An 18,471-nucleotide genomic window follows, 5' to 3' on the forward strand; every position below is an offset into this window, starting at 1 on the left:
TGCACTGGAGAAGCAACTGCAAGACAACCACCAAAAAAGGAATGGTTTTGCAGGTGGTGGGCCACAGACAATTAATCTCTCCTTATCCTTCAGACTGATTCTTCTCTAGTTTTGCATTTTGCCATTGTCGTTGTCACTACTGATAGCATGAAGTCATTTTGCACAGGTAGTCCAGCTCCTCATCACTACATACCTCATCCATACATGTCACCGCAAGAAGGTTTGCCGAGTATCCCATCACAGTCTCAACAGCATGGAGGAAATACCAAAAGACAGGCCGTTACATGAGGAGAGCTGGGCAGGGCCATGGAAAGGTACCAACCCGGCAGCAGGCCCGGTATCTCCTCCTTTGTGTAAGGATGAACAGAAGGAGTAGTGCCAGAGCCCTACAAAAAATGACCTCCTGCTGGCTACCGGTGTGTATGTTTCTGACCAAACTGTCAGAAACAGACTTTATGAGGGCCTGACATCCTCTAGTGGGACCTGTGTTCACAGCTCATCACCTTGCAGAGTGATTGGCATGCGGCAGAGAATACCACAATTGGCAGCTCTGGCAATCTCTTTACAGATCAGAGCAGGTTCACACTGTATACATGTGACAGATGTGAAAGATCTGGAGAGACCATGGTGAACATTATGCAGCCTCCAACATCATCCAGCATGACCAGTTTGGCGGTGTGTGGTATAGTGGGTGTGCGGCTTCAAAAAAAAAAAAAATAAATAAATAAATAAATAGCCGTGTCATTCTCTGTGGGCGCGATCGCACGACCGCAGGCAGTTAATGAGGTAGTTGGAGCAAGTCACACCTGCACGTGTGGGTGTGATTGTTCTTGAGTGTATATATACGGGTCGACACCAGGAAAGGGAATATAGATGGAAATGGGGAGAGATGAATAGATGGATAGATGCATCAAGGTAGAGAAGAGGGGAGAGAATAAGCTGGGGCCCAGAAGGAGCGTTTGTTGGTGGTACTCTATGGGCTAATCTACCCCACTGAATGTTCGAGTGAGTGGGGTGAGCAAGGCAGGTGTCCTCCCGAGGAGCGACTATGGGAGTGAGAAGGATGAAGGGAGGAGAAACGACCTCGACGGTCTGGCAGTGATGTCCGTAGGGAAGCCAAGACAGAGGGCGGCTGAAGGAGCTCGCTGCTGCTGAGTCTCCGCCGGAGAAAGATGAGGTGGAGGTGGACTGATGTCGTGATGAGAGAGACGGCATTTTAATTTCTGCATTTTTAACCTCGGAATTTTACCGGATTTACCTGTTGTTTTTTTCTCCTCTGAACAGTCATTTTTATGGATTTATTGAACTTGATGCACTGCACTTTGGACACTTTGTTTTTGATTGTTGTTGGTTTTTAATAAATGCACTTTACCACTTTTTAGAAATATCCCCTGGCTTCATGTGAGATTTGTCCTCATTTGTCAGCTCAACTCGGTTATAATTATCAATGGTGTCGGGTTCAAGAGCTCCCAGAGGCTGGATGGGAGTCTGGAGCGGACCTGCATCGTCACACGGTGGGCAAGCGATGGTCTGGGGAAGCTTGTCCTTGTAGGGTCATGCAGTCCTCCAAAGCTAAGAAATGGTACCCTGACTGCTGTAAGGTGCTAGGATGAAATCCACAGAGCCACTGTCAGACCTTCCGCTGGTACAGTGGGCCCTGGGTTCCTCCTGGCAGAGGACATTGCCCAGCCTCACGTGGCTAGATTGTGAAGGCAGTACCTGAATGATGAAGGCATTGATGCCACTGACTGGCCTGCACATTTCCTACACCCATATCCAATTGGGATCTTCTGGGATATTAGACTGTCCAGCAGCTCACCATTGCCTTGACCAAGGTCTGGGTTAAGATCCCCAAGGACATCTTTCTGTGTCGCATCAGAAGCAGGCCCAGTCATTGTTGGGAGTGCATAAAGGCTTGACATTAAGTTTATTTTAGCAGAATTCAAAAATATTGTGACTGAGAAAATTACTCTGGATTAGCAACAGTCATAAATTTACTATATCCAAAAGAAAACCTTAAGTCCAGAAGGGTACTCAAGAACAATGTGGCTTAAATTATATAAAGTTAGGGATTCAGTCATCAGAAGAAAAACCACAGGTAAAGACAAGGAAAGCAAATGCCTTGAACCTAACATAATTGGTAATTCCAGTAACATAAAATATTAACACTAGAATTACCAAAGCCTATGAAAAAACGTGTAAATCCGGCCAACCTTAAATCCCTTTGCACCTCACTGTCAGCATCTTTTGTCTTGTAAATGTGCAGATCAAGACAAGCAGCAAGCAGCCTAGTATTCCATCCCCCCACCGCATAACAGGCACAAAGTTCTCAGAATTCCGGTCTTGATTATCTGGGAGTGAAGTGCTGGAGTTTTAGAATGGAAATAGATTGTTATTTGGAACACATGCATCTTATGTGTGTTCCGTTTCTACAATAATTTATATAAACACATTGTTAAAACAGAAATGTTTTTCATATTAAGTAATAAATGACAAAATGTAAACATAAACTATGTAATGTATAAAGCCTGAAGTCCAAAGATCAAATAAACACTTTCACAAAAGGTTCAAGGATGATGCAACAGTTTCTGTGGCACGGTGGTAAGAATTGCATGAGTGGATGTTAACCACGTTTTCCACTGCAAATACTGCAGTAGACTGGCTAAGAATAACCTATTCCACTGTCATGAGAATTGTACATTGTACAAAAAACATTTTAATGTGCACACAAGTATTAATACAGGATTGCATGGCCCCATAAAGTGATAGTTTTCAAGGGGGTGGCACTAATGAAGAGAAGGAATCCCATTGCATGACAGTTGCAGTCAAAATATAGAACTTTTTTATTGAACAAATTTTGAAAACAACTAAACTATCATTTTGACAAAATATTTCAACCATCGCATTTAGACTTAGCAAAATATCCATAGGTGTGTGTCAAAAGTTGCATTGCACTGAACATGTCTTAGAAAAGGAATGAATCGTAAATAGTTTCTGTAAACCAACTACACTTTCTGTTAATGTTAACAATCTCTGTCCACTGACACGTTAGCTATGTGGATTGTAATGGCATTGATTACCATGATCCACCGCTTGCTTTTTTTATCGTAGGCAGTACCTATGGAAAATGTGTTTACAAGCGACGTCTGACTCAAGTGTCCTCTAGTTTTTTCAGTTTTACCTGAGGACGTGGAGGGAGCCAATCTTAGTTTGCGGCTAAGGTGGTGCAGCAAATTGCTCGTGTTGTTGCCTCCGGCGACAACTTTAGCTCGCCAGCATTTGCAGTAACTAGTTGTTTGGTCCACATCCAACCTTTTAAAACTAAAACTCCAGCACTCCACTTCCAGATAATCAAGGCATGAGCTGGGAGAACTTTGTGTCCGTTCTGCGGGGGCAGGGTGATGGAATAGCAGGCTGCTTGTCTTGATCGGCACATTTACAAGACAAAAGACACTGAAGGAGAGGTGTGAAGGGATTTAAGGTGGGCCAGATTTACAAGTTTTTTTCGTAGGCTTTGGTAATTCTAGTGTTAAACGGCTAAAATAATTATTTCTGCTTTTCCTTGTTTGCCAGAGGTCAGTATTTAGAAGATCATCAGCCTCACTTAGAAGATACAGTATTGGAATAGACAGAGGTTACATGGTAAAACAAGGCTCAACAATTCATTAGCAAACAAAAAAAAACTATTGATAAATAATCTGTCACATTTTCACCCACTGATTGACAGAATCAAAGAGCAAATTAAAACACAACAACAGTAAATGTAAATGTGAAGTAATTATAATAAAGATGAACAACTGAGATCAGGTTAGTTCAATATACAGTAGATCCCCGCAGAGACACGGTTCATGGTTCGCGGCCTCAGTCCTTTGCGGATTTTTCCTTAGAACCTAACTAATAATTGTTATCGGAAACCGCAAATATCCTCTGCAATTTTTTATGCCTTTTTTTCGTGGCAATACTGCACTGTAGACAGAACAGGAAGCAACCGTAGAGGAAAATGAGGCTTGGGATGGTGAAAGTTGCCAATAGAATTTGAAACTGTAACTCCCAGCAGTTCCTGCGGTGGCTGCGATTCGTTTCTGCTGAGGGTGCAGGGGCTGTTGGGGTCAAGGGACGTCAGCACAGCTTTTGGGGGCCGGTGACCAAAAGAAAAAAAAAAGTTTTTGTAATTTGTGCTTCAAGTTCCTGTCTCTCTGCCTGCCTTCTGTTGGGTTACCTGTACTTATTCGTTTTGTCCTGGATTGTTTCGTGGTTGGGGTCTGGATTATATGCCGTCTGCCCGTCTACATGAGGACTGTAAGTGAATTCATTGCTATCCTGCAAAGAAAGGAATGCTCCTGAACCCATCCACCCGTCTTCACCATTTCAGGAACTACCAGTAGGACTATCTTTACATTCTCATTCAACATCCAGATCTCTGGACTATCTATCTTCATCATTACATTTCATCCGTTGCTGTTTTTCATTGACTTTACTGTGTGTGTTTTGTTGGTGCTTTGTTGTATTTAATGTATAATCGCCGTAAGGGGAACAGAGGTGGTATCGTTTTCATATGTTTTTATTACACTCTTTACTTGCTATTAGATTACCAGTTTGCTTTGTTTATGTCTCGGTTTGGAAGTGCATGCGGGTCGGGTCAAGGCAGGGTGTGCCCCATAAAAATAAATAAATCACTGTCTTCGACGGTGTGAATCTTAGCGGCACCGAACCGCTACATCGTTATTCATTTCTCCTTACTGCTGATTGACTGCTGCCCTGTGATGCTTCGCCAGCTGAGTGTTCTTGTGCTTTCCGTTTTGTTCTTCTTAATCCTTAAATTGCCGCAACTGGCTATAATTGTTTCCCAGTGCCATTTGCCAGCACGTAAGAGCTGATCAGTAAATGCCGTACATTAGTTGAGCAGCCAGCTCATGACCACTGCCGGCCCCTGCAGCACTGCAGCGTCACTGTCTCTGGTATTGAGCCGCTGCACTAGACTAGCCTGCCAGCATCAGCGATTACCTGTGTGTGTTTGCATGGAGCCAGTACAAGCGCAATTGGCTCGGTGATTTACTGAATTTCATCAATGACATCAGTTGCACCTTGTACATATTGTTCCAATAGTTTTTACAGTTCATTGGCAGTGTATAACATGATTAGCGCTGCGGTAATTGTGATGCTCTTTGCATGAAAAAAAAAGTGTTCCGTTAAAATTTCACTTTTTCTTTGTGCGTTGTGACGTCTAATTAAAAAGTGCAGCAAAAAAGTATTTGGTGTCCAGGGATGCATTAAATCCAAGTATGTGGCAGTATAAGGGTTAAAGCCCCAAGATGCCGTCAAAATGCCCTGCACTTTTCTAAGGCTTCTGGCAATGAAAACATGCTTGCATGAATTACAGTACATATAGCGGTAACATTGGTATTTTACATTCAAGCACTGTGGGTGACATATCAGTACAGTACTGTACAGTATATGGATTTACCTTTACATTCTTTTTTTTGGTAATATATTAAGCTGAGGTTAAAATGAAATTAAAATGTTTTGGGGCATATTTAGGGTTTAAACTATAAAAATAGGCATTTTTTTAACCACATCCATAATTCATGGTTTTTCACAACTCGCGTGATCTATGAACATAGGCCCTGCAAATTTTGAGGGTGTACTGTATTGTAAAGTTAATGACTCTTTAGTAAATGTGCATACTAGTTACACTGCATTTAACAGAAAATGACAAATTAAACAAACAACATAGACGATTATCAGACAATGGTTACGAAGGGATATTTATTGGATATTTATGTCTAAAAACAACTAGAAAATATACTTAGAATTGATTGATAGAGGTTCAATGAATTTGATTTGTGTTTTTATTGTAAAACATGTTTTGTACCAAGATATTAGAAAGAATTTTAAAAACCTTTGCTTGAACAATCCAAGGAAATTATAGGTTCATCAGTAGGTGGAAATTTAACAAAGTTTGGAAATACATACTAATATAATTTCAAGGTTTTCAACCTTAACAGGAAACCTAGACTAGGTTAAGCCAGTTCGATTTTTTTAAACTGAGTAAAGCAACATAAATTAAATATTTTTCATCTCAAATAAAATGCAAACGAAGTCTCTCATTTATATATACAGATATACATTACCTTGAGTCTCTTTTTCTTCTTTGATTGATAGCAACTTTCTTTTCCAACACTTTCTGTTCTTTTCGAGTTTCCTTAAAACTCTGAGGCTGAATATCTGAACATGGCGACATAGTCACTCTTATTTTACATTGCACTTTGAAAGGTGAAACAAGCACAATTTCTAGGAGAATAACAGCTTACTATGGTGAACATAACATCATTATAACTTTAAAATACATTACAAGTATGATTATCAAGGCAGTTTATTATTATTTTAATACCTGGTCAAAATTACTCTCGACAATATCCACTTGTAAACTATTTGACATTAACTATGTGTTCATTCTCTGTGAGAAGCTTTCATTGCTCTACTTTTCTGAATGGGTTTTCCTCTTCATACTTGGATCTTACTCCCACTTGTGTTAATTGGTGATTCAAAATTGAAACTGCATTAGTGAGTGTGCACTGCATGAAGACTGGTCAGTACTGCCAGGATACAGCAGAGGCAACAGAGAAAAAGAAGTTCTGAGATTGTTATCTGCAGCTATGAGCATACTAAACCCAATTTAACTGGTGACAATTTCAAAAGAACCAGTATTTAGCATATTGCTATAATCTTATAATCACCTCTTTAAACATGTTTTCACTTTAATATTATGGGTTATTGAGTGAAGATTTATGGGCAAATTTGCAAAAATATCTATTTAAAATCAAATCTACAACACAATAAAGTGTGCAGAAAGTGGGTCGGTGTAATCCAAATCATACATTTTGTTTCATATTAGCCTAGTATATTCATATCCGTGCATAACACAAAATATATTTTAGTAATTATCAACAAATACCTTGTTCTTCCATACGCTGAATTTCCAGAAGTTTTGCCTTTTCCACTGATTTCTGTTTCCGCTTGTCTTCTAATCGTTCACGGTTTTGTTGCCTTTTTAAAAGCCTTTCCTCTTTGTCTTTAGCCTGTTTAAAAAAATAAGTAAAACAAAAGGAAATAAAGTACTATGTGAAGATATTAATGTTGATTTAATATTAGATTATCTACAGGTATATCTATGTGCACACCCATTGTAGCAGAAACCAAGATCATGCATTTGGGAAACTGTCTTGGCAGGCTTGGTTTTGCCCAGTCATTAGTAAGAAAACAACTACAGTAATTACATTATTGTAAGCCTATAGAGCAGGCAAAGGCACATAAAAATAGGGAATTCATTATTACAAGTTGTCCATCATGACCATATACAAGCAGTCCCCGGGTTACGTACAATATAGGGACTGTAGGTTTGTACTTAAGTTGAATTTGTATGTAAGTCAGAACAGGTACATTATTTTAATAAATGCTATTGTTGACCAACTGTAACCATGTGCTCTGCCAATGAATGATGGAGTTTCACCTCTCTCTGGCCTTTTTATCATTTCTACTTTATTTCTAATGGTGGTTTTTTCTCTTCTTTACTGTATCATCAGCACTTGCATCAGATTTGTATTTCAGAGGCATCTTGAAGGGTGAAGACAAAAGGTTAAGATGAGCTCTTCTGCACAGCACTGTACACGCTATCACAGCAGGAAGGCACCCATCGTCAACACGTCTGATGTATTTATAAGAGACAACTTCCTGCTATGTGTGTAACAGTACAAGCAGGCTTACTATTGAGAATGAACAGAGGCAGCGAGAGGCGGTTCATCACCAGCCCACCTCACAGTCACCTCCACTACAGTATGCTGCCTGCAGCGCCCACTAACTGAAAACGAACACGGTGCGGCCAAAGGCGGGTAGTGAATCGCCCACCATTCAACAGGAAGCCATCCGAGGCACACTACAATGCTACACCCTGCCATCCCGTTCACCCTCAATGGCCTCCGTTCAGCCACAACCGGGTCACCGCTTGCAGCATTACCAGCCGCCCATTGAGAACGAACGGGGCAGCCAGGTGTGGTGGGCGGGCAGTGAAACCACTTGCCGCCGGGAGCCGCCCGAGGGACACTACACTGCGCAAGCAGCAAAATCGCCTCCCTCCAGCCTGCATTCAGCCACCGCTTGCAGCGTCCCCAGGCCTAAGATGACAGAGCGGCAGTTACTGAGGCGCATTCGTCGTAGGTCAGATGTCCATAACCTGGGGACTACCTGAATAAGAATATAAGCAATGAATGACTTTTGTTGCAAACCTGTACAAAGTGAAACACAACATTCAAGTAAGACTGGCTTAGAGGTATGTGTAATTGGTTAAAATCACAAACTGAAGCTGGCTGAGGTGCTCTTCCATCCTTACTCTGATGTGGGACAGAAGAGTTTGGGACATGCAACAGAGATTTAGTTGTCATTTTCAAAGATCAAATTAAAAAACATCAGGGCATCAGTGCAATTCATAAATGATCTGAATCAACAACGTATAAATTTGTGAAAACTGCATGTGAAACCAAAATTGGGGCAGATACTGAGAAAGGTGCCAAAGAAATTTTAAACATACCATGGAAAATGAAGATGTAGACAAATGATGTATGCTGTGAAACAAAACATTAAATATAAATGTAAGAAGGATAACAATAACCTACAAGGACCAAACTTTAAAAATTATATACAGGCAGTCCCCGGGTTACGTATGAGATAAGGACTGTAGGTTTGTACTTAAGTTGAATTTGTATGCAAGTCGGAAAAGGTACATTATTTTAATAAATGCTATTGTTGACCGACTGTAACCAAGTGCTCTGCCAATGAATGACGGAGTTTCACCTCTCTCTGACCTTTTAATTATTTCTACTTTATTTCACCGCTCGTCAGCACGTCTGGTGTACTGATGACAGACAACTTCCTGCTATGCATGTAACAGTTCAAGCAGGCTTGCTATTGAGAATGAATGCGGGCAGCGAGAGGCGATATACCACACAGTCACCTCCACTTGCATACCTTATGCTGCCTGCAGCGTCAGCCCACCAAGAGCGAACAGGGTGCGGCCAAAGGCATGTAGTGAATCGCCCACCACCGCCCCCTTTCAACAGGCAGCCACCCGAGGCTCACTACAATGCTGCCCCCTGCCGCCCCATTTCCCCTCAATGGCCTCCGTTCAGCCACAGCCGGGTCACCGCTTGCAGCATCACCAGCTGCCCACCGAGAACGAACAGGTCAGCCGTTCGAGGGATACTGCAAGGCTGTGTGGTGGGCGGGCAGTGAAACACTCCCCCCTCTGCCGCATCCAGTCAGGAGCAGTAGCTGCAGCGGCATGGTGGGCGGGCAGCAAACCACACCCCTCCACCCCACAAGCCTCCGTCCTGCACACGAGTGCTTGCCTTGCACTCAGTCACGCAGTGGGAATGAATGGGGTGCAGCCCCCACCGTTCCATTCATCAATTGGAGCTGCCCGAGGGACACTACACTGCGTAAGCAGCGAAACCACTCCCCTCCAGCCACCGCTTGCAGTGCCCCCAGTCTGGATAAGGCGGAGTTGCAGTTACTGAGGAGCCTGCATCGCATCCCCCAGACAGATGAAGGAGCAGCTATGGCCCTGTTTGTAAGTCGTATGTCAGATGTCCATAACTTGGGGACTGCCTGTAGTGGTTTATGTTGATGCAAATGATTCTACTGGTAATGCACAGAAAAAACTAAAAATCAATATAACTTTAGGAGCTGCCTGACAAATCCATTGTTAAAAGTATAAATCCTACTGAGGATATGTGTGCAACTCTGGGAAATAAGTTAAACAAAAGTCATGGCAGCACCGTGTGAAGACATGCAAATATCATCATCCCTGGATCACAGGGTATCACATACTAGGGTAAGCTAATTAAACTGAACATCTTTAGTCCAGAATACAAGTGACTATATGTTGACTTAATTGAAGTCTTCAAAATTCTCAAACCTCAGTTTTCTTTTACTTTTCATTGGAAAATATCAATCCATTTCTCAGGTATAAAGAAACTCCCTGAGAAAGGAAAATGCAATGTGACCAGCTCCATCTCTCATTTTAAATCCATAGCTTTTGATTCACCTAAATCCCTTAACACAAATGCTGTGCAACATTAACATGACTCAATCCTGGAGATTATTTTTCAGTTAAACTACTCTATTTTAGCATTGACTGCAGGAATCATAGTTTTCTTTGGTGCTCTCAGTGAAAACACTAAAAGAAAGGTAGTATCATTACATGGCAAAGTTACTGAAAGGCAGCAAATCATCGACATGGCACAATGCCACCTTCTGTCTGAACTAAACACATTTTACAACCCCAATTCCAAAAAAGTTGTGACTCTGTGTAAAATGTAAATAAAAAACATAAAGCCATATTTTATTCACAATAGAACATAGAAAACACTCACTTTCAACCTTTGATATTTCATGTAAAATATTACCTCACATTGAATTTGATGTCAATAACATGCCTCAAGAAAGTTAGAATGGGGGAAAATTGGCACTGAAAAGAAACAGCTGGAGGAACATTTTGCAACTTATTAAATTAACTAGACATTAAGCCTGTTACAATAACAGGCGCTAGAACAGTAGTGCATAAACATTAGTAGGAACAGTCTATATTAAATGGCAAGGGACCTTGACCTGATTCTGTTTGTTGTCTTAAATTTTTTTTTGTCAAAAATATTTTTGCAAGAAGCCTAAAGTAAAATAATAATAAAAATAAAATATAAATGTATATGACAATACAGTAAGTATAATTGATATTGCCTTAGTGTAAAACTTTGTAACAATCTGTAATACACAATATCTGAAGAAGATATTTAGGAAAATTTTTCTATTTTTTTTACCTCATGAAATGTTTCTATAAAATTTCATTACAGACATTTCTTGTAAATATTCTGTCTTGAGTTTGGCAACAGTTTGCCTTGTTCAGGACCATCTACAACCTTGACAACAACATCTGAAAAACTTCTAACTCTTGATAATGCAACACATAACTGACCGTGGGTGAATACTGGTTCTGGCAAGTAAATGCCAACTTTTTCTAAGGTTTGCTCTTCTGAATCTTTCTCTTTTAGCGTTTTTCTGACGCTCATTTTCTTTTTCTTCAATTGATCTATTTGCTCGTATTTTTCTTTGTCTTTCAGCCTTTCTTTTGTTGCTGTTTACTTGTTGAGCTGACTGTTCTTCCAAGAGATGTTGCTTATTTAGGATTTGATTGTCTGTGTTGTTTGTCCTACTTGACGTTTCTTTTTTTTTGGGTGGCATGTTGTTAGTAGATACATCCGTAATATTTTCTCTTACAGTAATTCTGGCTTGTATGTGGCTGTAATATGCATCACTGTATTGTGTGCCTTTAATTTTCTCTCGCAGTAATACTGGTTTGTATTTCCGTAAAATGCCTGTAATTTTCTCTGACAGTAATACTGGCTTTGATGGCCATAATATGACTTTAATTTTCTGTCACAACAGTGGGCAATCAGCAGTGTGTCCCCAGCAACTGATGTAATGTGTGGCGTGCAGCTGATAATCGTGCCTGTGGCGTCTCCCCAGCAAGTACTGTGCAGTTCCCCAGCAAGTATTTTAATCTGTGGTGGCGTGCAGCTGATTATTGTATGTGTGGTGTCTCCCCAGCAACGGATCTTATGTACGCGGTCACGACTACCCAATCAGCACTCTCCCCAGCAATGATGTCCTTTATTTGCTTATCATGTGCGGCCATGGCTAGGCCATTCACTGTGTGCCCAGCTTCCAGTGTGTTTGCTTTATTTGCTTATCATGCGCGGCCGCGGCTAGGCCATTCACTGTGTGTGCGTCCATGGTGCCATGCGCAGCCCCGGGCATGCACACTTCACCAGAAGACACACACACACAGAGACACCTGGATGCACATAGGGGTTTTATTAAAGAGGATTGGCAAAAGGTCAGTAACATGACTGTGTATAAAAACAGTATCTTAGAGATGCAGAGTCTCTCAGAAGTAAAGACGGGCAGAGGTTCACCCATCTGCAAAAACATGCGCCTACAAATTGTGGAATAATTTCAGAATTATGTTCCTCAACATAAATTGCAAAGACTTTGAATATCTCATCATATACAGTACACAATATCATCACAAGATTCCAAGAATCTGGAGAAATCTCCATGCACAAGGGACAAGGCTGAAAATTAATATTGGATGCCCATGATCTTTAGGCCTTTAGGCCACAACTGCATTAAAAACAAGACATGATTCTGTCATGAAAATCACTGCACAGACTCGGAACAATTCCAGAAATCATTGTCTGTGAACAACAGTTCGCCATGCATCTACAAATGCAGGTTAAAGCTGTATCATTCAAAGAAGAAGCCATATGTTTACATGATCCAGAAACGCTGCCATCTTCACTGGGCCAAAGTTCATTTAAAATGAACAGAGGCAAATTGGAAAACTATTCTGTGGTTAAGCAAATCGAAATTTGAAATTCTTTTTGTAAAACATGGGTGATGAGTCCTCTATACTAAACAGAAGAGGGGCCATCTGGCTTGTTAATAGCACACAGTTCAAAAGCCTGCATCTCTGATAGTATGGAGGTGCATTAGTGCCTATTGAATTGGCAGCATGCACATCTGGAAAGGCATCATGAATGCTGAAAGGTATATACAGGTTTTAGAGCAACAATGCTCCCATCCAGACAGTATCTTTTACAGAGAAGACCTTGCATATTTAACCAAGACAATGCTAAACCTCATACTGCATCTATTATAACAGCAAGGCTTCATAGTAGAAGAGTTTGGGTGCTGAATGGTCCAGACCTTTCACCAATTGAAAACATCTAGCACATCATGAAACGGAAAATACGACAAAGATGGCTCTGGACTGTTGAGTAGCCAGAATCCTATATTAGACAAGAATGGGAAAACATGCCTCTTCTAAGTCCACAAACTGGTCTCCTCAGTTCCCAGATGTTTATAGACTGTTGTTAAAAGAAGAGGGATGCTACACAGTGGTAAACATGGCCTGTCCCAAATTTTTTGAGACATGTTGCAGATATCAAATTCAAAATTACCTTATTCTTTTCTTAAAATCGTACATTTTCTCAGTTTAAACATTTGATGTTTTCTATTTTCTATTGTGAATACAACATTGGTTTTTGAGATTTACAAATCATTGCATTTTGTTTTTATTTAAATTTTACACAGCATTCCAACGGTTTTGGAATTGGGGTTGTAAAAAAAAAAGTAAGAAATGTAGAAGACTATTTAGGAAAAGATACTGCAGAGTTATCTGGAGGGATACGGGACAATGGCTAACTCATCCTTGTGAGACTGTTACTTGTACAAGTTTCAAGCCACATCAAAGCAGACAACCTTACGGCATTTATAGGCTGGTACATCATAATCTCCAGAGACAAGCGCCAGGCATGTTAGATGAAACATTAAGTTTATGGATCACTTTGCAGTATAAGAAAATTAGTTTATACCAAATGCAAATTCATGGAATTCACATGGAAACATTGAATGTGCATTATATCAATTCACATGAGGACAAAGCTTGATGCAATTTTATTATACCTCTACTAAGGAACAAAATAAAACATATGGAATACTAAAATTAACAATTTAGTCTTGGCATTGACAGAGATTCTGTTTAAATACTCTTGAAGTACAGTCATTGGAGCTTTATAAATGTTTTGTGGGGGAGTGGGGAGTGCCGGCGGAAGACTGTCGGGAGGCACCTGGAGCACATCCAGGTGATTATAAAAGGGGCCGCCTCCCTCTGTTCAATGGCTGGAGTCGGGTGGAAGAGGACGGAGCTCGGAGGAGAGGAGTAGAGGTGGCGAAGAAAGGCATTGTGTAAGGGCCTGGACTTGTGGGTGCTGCGGCACTGGGTTTGTGCATGTTCATCAGTGTAAATATTCTGTAAATAAACATGTGGTGGTGCATATAATCATGTCTAGCCATAATACCTGCAATGGAACTGTAGACCAGCAGTGCAAAGGAAATTTTGTTCTCTCTGTTGTTAATTGTTACAATTTTTTTGTTTACCCTTAATAAAATATATATTAAACATTTACAGCATGGTCTTTAATTTCTAAAACTACTTACTTTGAATTGCTCTACCTGAATTAGCAGTGCACTGGCTTACTTCAACTCACAATGTAGTGGGTAACCTTTGTACCCTTTCATCTACATTAGGATTTACCAGTTTCCTTTGAACAGAATTAAATCAGCCTCAAATAAATACACTGATTAGTTTGGGTTCATTGTAGCTAATGTAATTAGCTTACCACGTAATGACTAGAGTAAAGTATTACTAAAAACACAATATTTTGGTCATCAGTATACTCGGTCTTTAACGTGATATTTTGTTTGTATTGTATGTTGTAATGGGCACGTGTTTAACATCAATACATCTATATGTTTTCTGAAAAGTATTACAATAATACAGAATCTTTCTAGCAGCTTTCAATTTAATATCACATATGTATACTGAAGACAACAGCACCAACTGACTGGTGACTTTTCTGAGATTGTTAGGTTAGACTCTGATCCCAACCTCACCGTGATCATGAACTGGATTAATTGGGTTTAAGAATGATGTACTTTGTACAGTAAGGCAACATGCAAATGTGGATTATATTTCCCATATGACAAACAGCAGGTAAAATTAATCAACAAAAACTGAACAACAGCTGTTTTGTTGTACATTCTACATACAATAAAATAAACACAGGAGGTATTCCATAGTACAATGCATATTAATCATGAACTAGGTATACACCCACAGCTCATAACAACAGCAAATAAGTATCCACTCTTGCCTGGACCTTATAATTTTGAGTTTTCTATACAGTATTATTAATCTAAACACATTAAAAATGAATAAATCAAATGAAACATATGTCTTTAGTTAGTCCTCAGCTTTATTCCAAGTTACTGCACAGTTTAGTTAGTACATTATGTTTTTTAGGAGATCATCTCATAATGTGTCACGAGTTATTCCAAAAACAGCTCCTTAAACTAGTGGAAGAGGAAGTATCAGATAACTTCTTCTAATGTCTCAAGTGAAACAGCCTTTGCTCTGGGTTAAAAGCAGTTGAAAACAGAAATAGTACAATATTGTTGACAAAGCACAGAAGCAAAGTTTGTCATATTTGGGCTTAAGACTTACCATAAGCTTAGCCTGCACCTGTGTACTAAAAAGAGGGCTAAACTACTGTTAGTACACTTCAACGAGTTGGTTGAATTTGACCTAATAAACACTAAAATCATACTGTATACTGTAAAGTATTATTTCTTAGCATCAAGTCAACGGAACTTACAATTGACCGTCTTCGCTGTTCCACAGTCACTTCATCATCAGAATCACTGTAATACTTGGAATAAAGAAAAGGCTTGTGAACATATGCTTGTCGTCCTGCTCTTGGTTTGCGCTCTGGATTCTCTTCTTTTGTTGTGCACAGGGTTTTATTTGTTTGACTTCCTTCATCTATATTTAAAAAAAGATTAACAAATATAAAAGAATTAAGAAAATATTCAATTATCATTCATGCCACCTGTAAAATTGATCAATACAGTGAATTTCAAATTGCTGTTAATTTTAATTAACAGTACCAAGTAATTGTTGCTTCTCCAACTTATGCAGATACATGAAAACATCAATACAATACAAGGAAACATAATAAGGTGCAGGAGACAAAAGATCACTTGGGGAAAAAAACAAACACCCCCCATAAATATCTACAGGCAGTCCCCGGGTTACGTACGAGATAGGGACTGTAGGTTTGTACTTAAGTTGAATTTGTATGTAAGTCAGAACAGGTACATTATTTTAATCAGTGCTATTGTTGACCGACTATAACCACGTGCTCTGCCAATGAATGATGGAGTTTCACCTCTCTCTGATCTTTTTATTTCTACTTTATTTTCAATGGTGATTGTTTTTCTCTTCTTCACCGTATCGCCAGCACTTGCATCGGATTTGTGTTTCAGAGACATTCTTGAAGGGTGAAGACAAAAGGTTAAGATGAGCTGAGCTCTTCTGCACAGCACTGTACATGTTATCACAGCAGGAATGCACCCGTCGTCAACACATCTGATGTACTGACAAGAGACAACTTCCTGCTATGTGCGTAACAGTACAAGCAGGCTTGCTATTGAGAATGAATGGGGGCGGCAAGAGGCAGATCACCATCCGCTCAAAACACCGTCGCCTCCACTACAGTATGCTGCCTACAGCCTCCGCCCACAGAGAACGAATATGGTGCGGCCAAAGGCGGGTAGTGAATCGCCCACCACTGCCCCCATTTAATAGGCAGCCATTCAACGCACACTACAATGCTACCCCTCGCCGCCCCATTCACCCTCAATGGCCTCCGTTCAGCCACAACCAGGTCACCACTTGCAGCATCACCAGAGAACGAACGGGGCAGCCATATGTGGTGGGCGGGCAGTGAAACGCCCCCCCTCCGCTCCATCAAGCCTATGTCCAGTCAGGACAAGCAGCTAGAGCAGTGTGGTGGGCAGGCAGCAAACCAACCCTTCAAGCCATCGTCCTGTGCACGAGCAATAGTTGTGGCCCCAGTGACAATGGACCATGGGTTACCGTTTGATGCTGGGAGCCGCCCAAGGGTCACTACACTGCACAAGCAGCGAAATCGCCCCCCTCCAGCCACTGCTTCTAGCGTCCCCAGGCCGAAGATGACGAAGCGGCAGTTACTGAGGCGCATGCATCGCAGTTGCAGCCCCATTCGCAGGTCGGATGTCCGTAACTTGGGGACTACCTACAGTGGGTACGGAAAGTATTCAGACCCCCTTCAATTTTTCACTCTTTGTTATATTGCAGCCATTTGCTAAAATCATTTAAATTATTTTTTCCCTCATTAATGTAAACACAGCACCCCATATTGACAGACAAAAAAAAGAATTTTTAAAATTGTTGCATATTTATTAAAAAAGAAAAACTGAAATATCACATGGTCCTAAGTATTCAGACCCTTTGCTCAGTATTTAGTAGAAGCACCATTTTGAGCTAATACAACCATGAGTCTTCTTGGGAAAGATGCAACAAGTTTTTCACACCTGGATTTGGGGATCCTCTGCCATTCCTCCTTGCAGATCCTCTCCAGTTCTGTCAGGTTGGATGGTAAACTTTGGTGGACAGCCATTTTTAGGTCTGGCAAATATTACAGTAAGTTCTGTTTTTAGCTGAGACAGATCAAAAAGCGCTCCGTGGCTCTTGTGTTAAACTGGAGAAGGCTGCATGCGTGAAATTTTCTTGTATTCCTGAAACTTCTGGGGCTCAAGGAGCGTGACAAACATCAGGTTTTCGTGGTCTTGAAATCTGGTCTGTGTCTGGCAAATAATATTGTCCAGAATAATGCCATGGAGTTGGCCGTAGTGCGCGCGACGATCTTTCACTCGGAGCGTTTGCGGTGTGTTCAGTGGCCTCGTAGAGTTGCTCATATCGGCTTCTGAATACGGTGACGTTGCCGTATGCCTGCCAAAGGGCCCTACTGACACCAACTCAAAATCTGACTGGTTGAAGCTACAGGTTAATCGACATTTATTCTGTGTTAGAGTGCCTGCACAAAGGATTGTGAAAGCCTCTCTGCCTGGCAACAAATGATGACTGAAATGTGATTGGTTAAATGCTTTAATATGAAACTCCACCTCCCACGGCTATCGAGCTGCAGTCTATTACAGTATATGGACGAAAATACGTTCCAGTTATGACCATTACACATAGAATTTCGAAATGAAACCTGCCCAACTTTTGTAAGTAAGCTGTAAGGAATGAGCCTGCCAAATTTCAGCCTTCTACCTACACGGGAAGTTGGAGAATTAGTGACATTGGAAACTTCAATATGGCAGCCGACAGTGGCATCATACCACTGAAATAAGTACGTACATCGGTTTTGGTTAGCACAGGGAAGCCACCTATCAAATTTCGCGAAGATGGGGCCATAAATAAGAAAGTTCAACATGGTGAACGTTGTCAAACGTTATGACCGTTAAGCAGGTTTCATTTCGAAATGTTACGAGTAACTTTTGTAAGTAAGTTGTAAGGAATGAGCCTGTCAAATTTCAGCCTTCTACCTACACGGGAAGTTGGAGAATTAGTGACGTTGGAAAGTTCAATATGGCGGCTGACAGTGGCGTCATACCACCGAAATAAGTACGTACATCGGTTTCGGTTAGCGCAGGGAAGCCACCTACCAAATTTTGTGAAGATGGGGCCTTAAATAAGAATGTTCAACATGGCGGATGTTGTCGACCGTTACGTGTAGAATGTCGAAATGAAACCTGCTTAAAGTTTGTAAGTAAGCTGTAAGGAATACGCCTGCCAAATTTCAGCCTTCTACCTACACGGGAAGGTGGAGAATTAGTGATGAGTGAGTCAGTGAGTGAGGGCTTTGCCTTTTATTGGTATAGATACAGTAATCCCTCCTCGATCGCGGGGGTTGC

The 18,471-nt window shown here is 40.8% G+C and overlaps 1 protein-coding gene across 3 annotated transcripts in view; it reads right to left on the reverse strand.

The window, feature by feature from the left end:
* bod1l1 (biorientation of chromosomes in cell division 1-like 1) overlaps nt 1–18,471 on the reverse strand; it is a 153,161-nt gene that overhangs the window by 115,864 nt on the left and 18,826 nt on the right. For all 3 annotated transcript variants that reach the window (XM_039751506.1, XM_039751505.1, XM_039751504.1), the window contains exons 6-8: nt 15,327–15,493; nt 6,956–7,079; nt 6,132–6,225 (exon numbers count right to left, since the gene is read on the reverse strand). In XM_039751506.1, the coding sequence (XP_039607440.1) occupies nt 6,132–6,225; nt 6,956–7,079; nt 15,327–15,493 (385 nt within the window). The remainder of the gene's footprint in view (nt 1–6,131; nt 6,226–6,955; nt 7,080–15,326; nt 15,494–18,471) is intronic.

The sequence above is a fragment of the Polypterus senegalus genome, chromosome 4, assembly GCF_016835505.1.
Source record: "Polypterus senegalus isolate Bchr_013 chromosome 4, ASM1683550v1, whole genome shotgun sequence".
Taxonomy (NCBI): Eukaryota; Metazoa; Chordata; class Cladistia; order Polypteriformes; family Polypteridae; genus Polypterus; species Polypterus senegalus.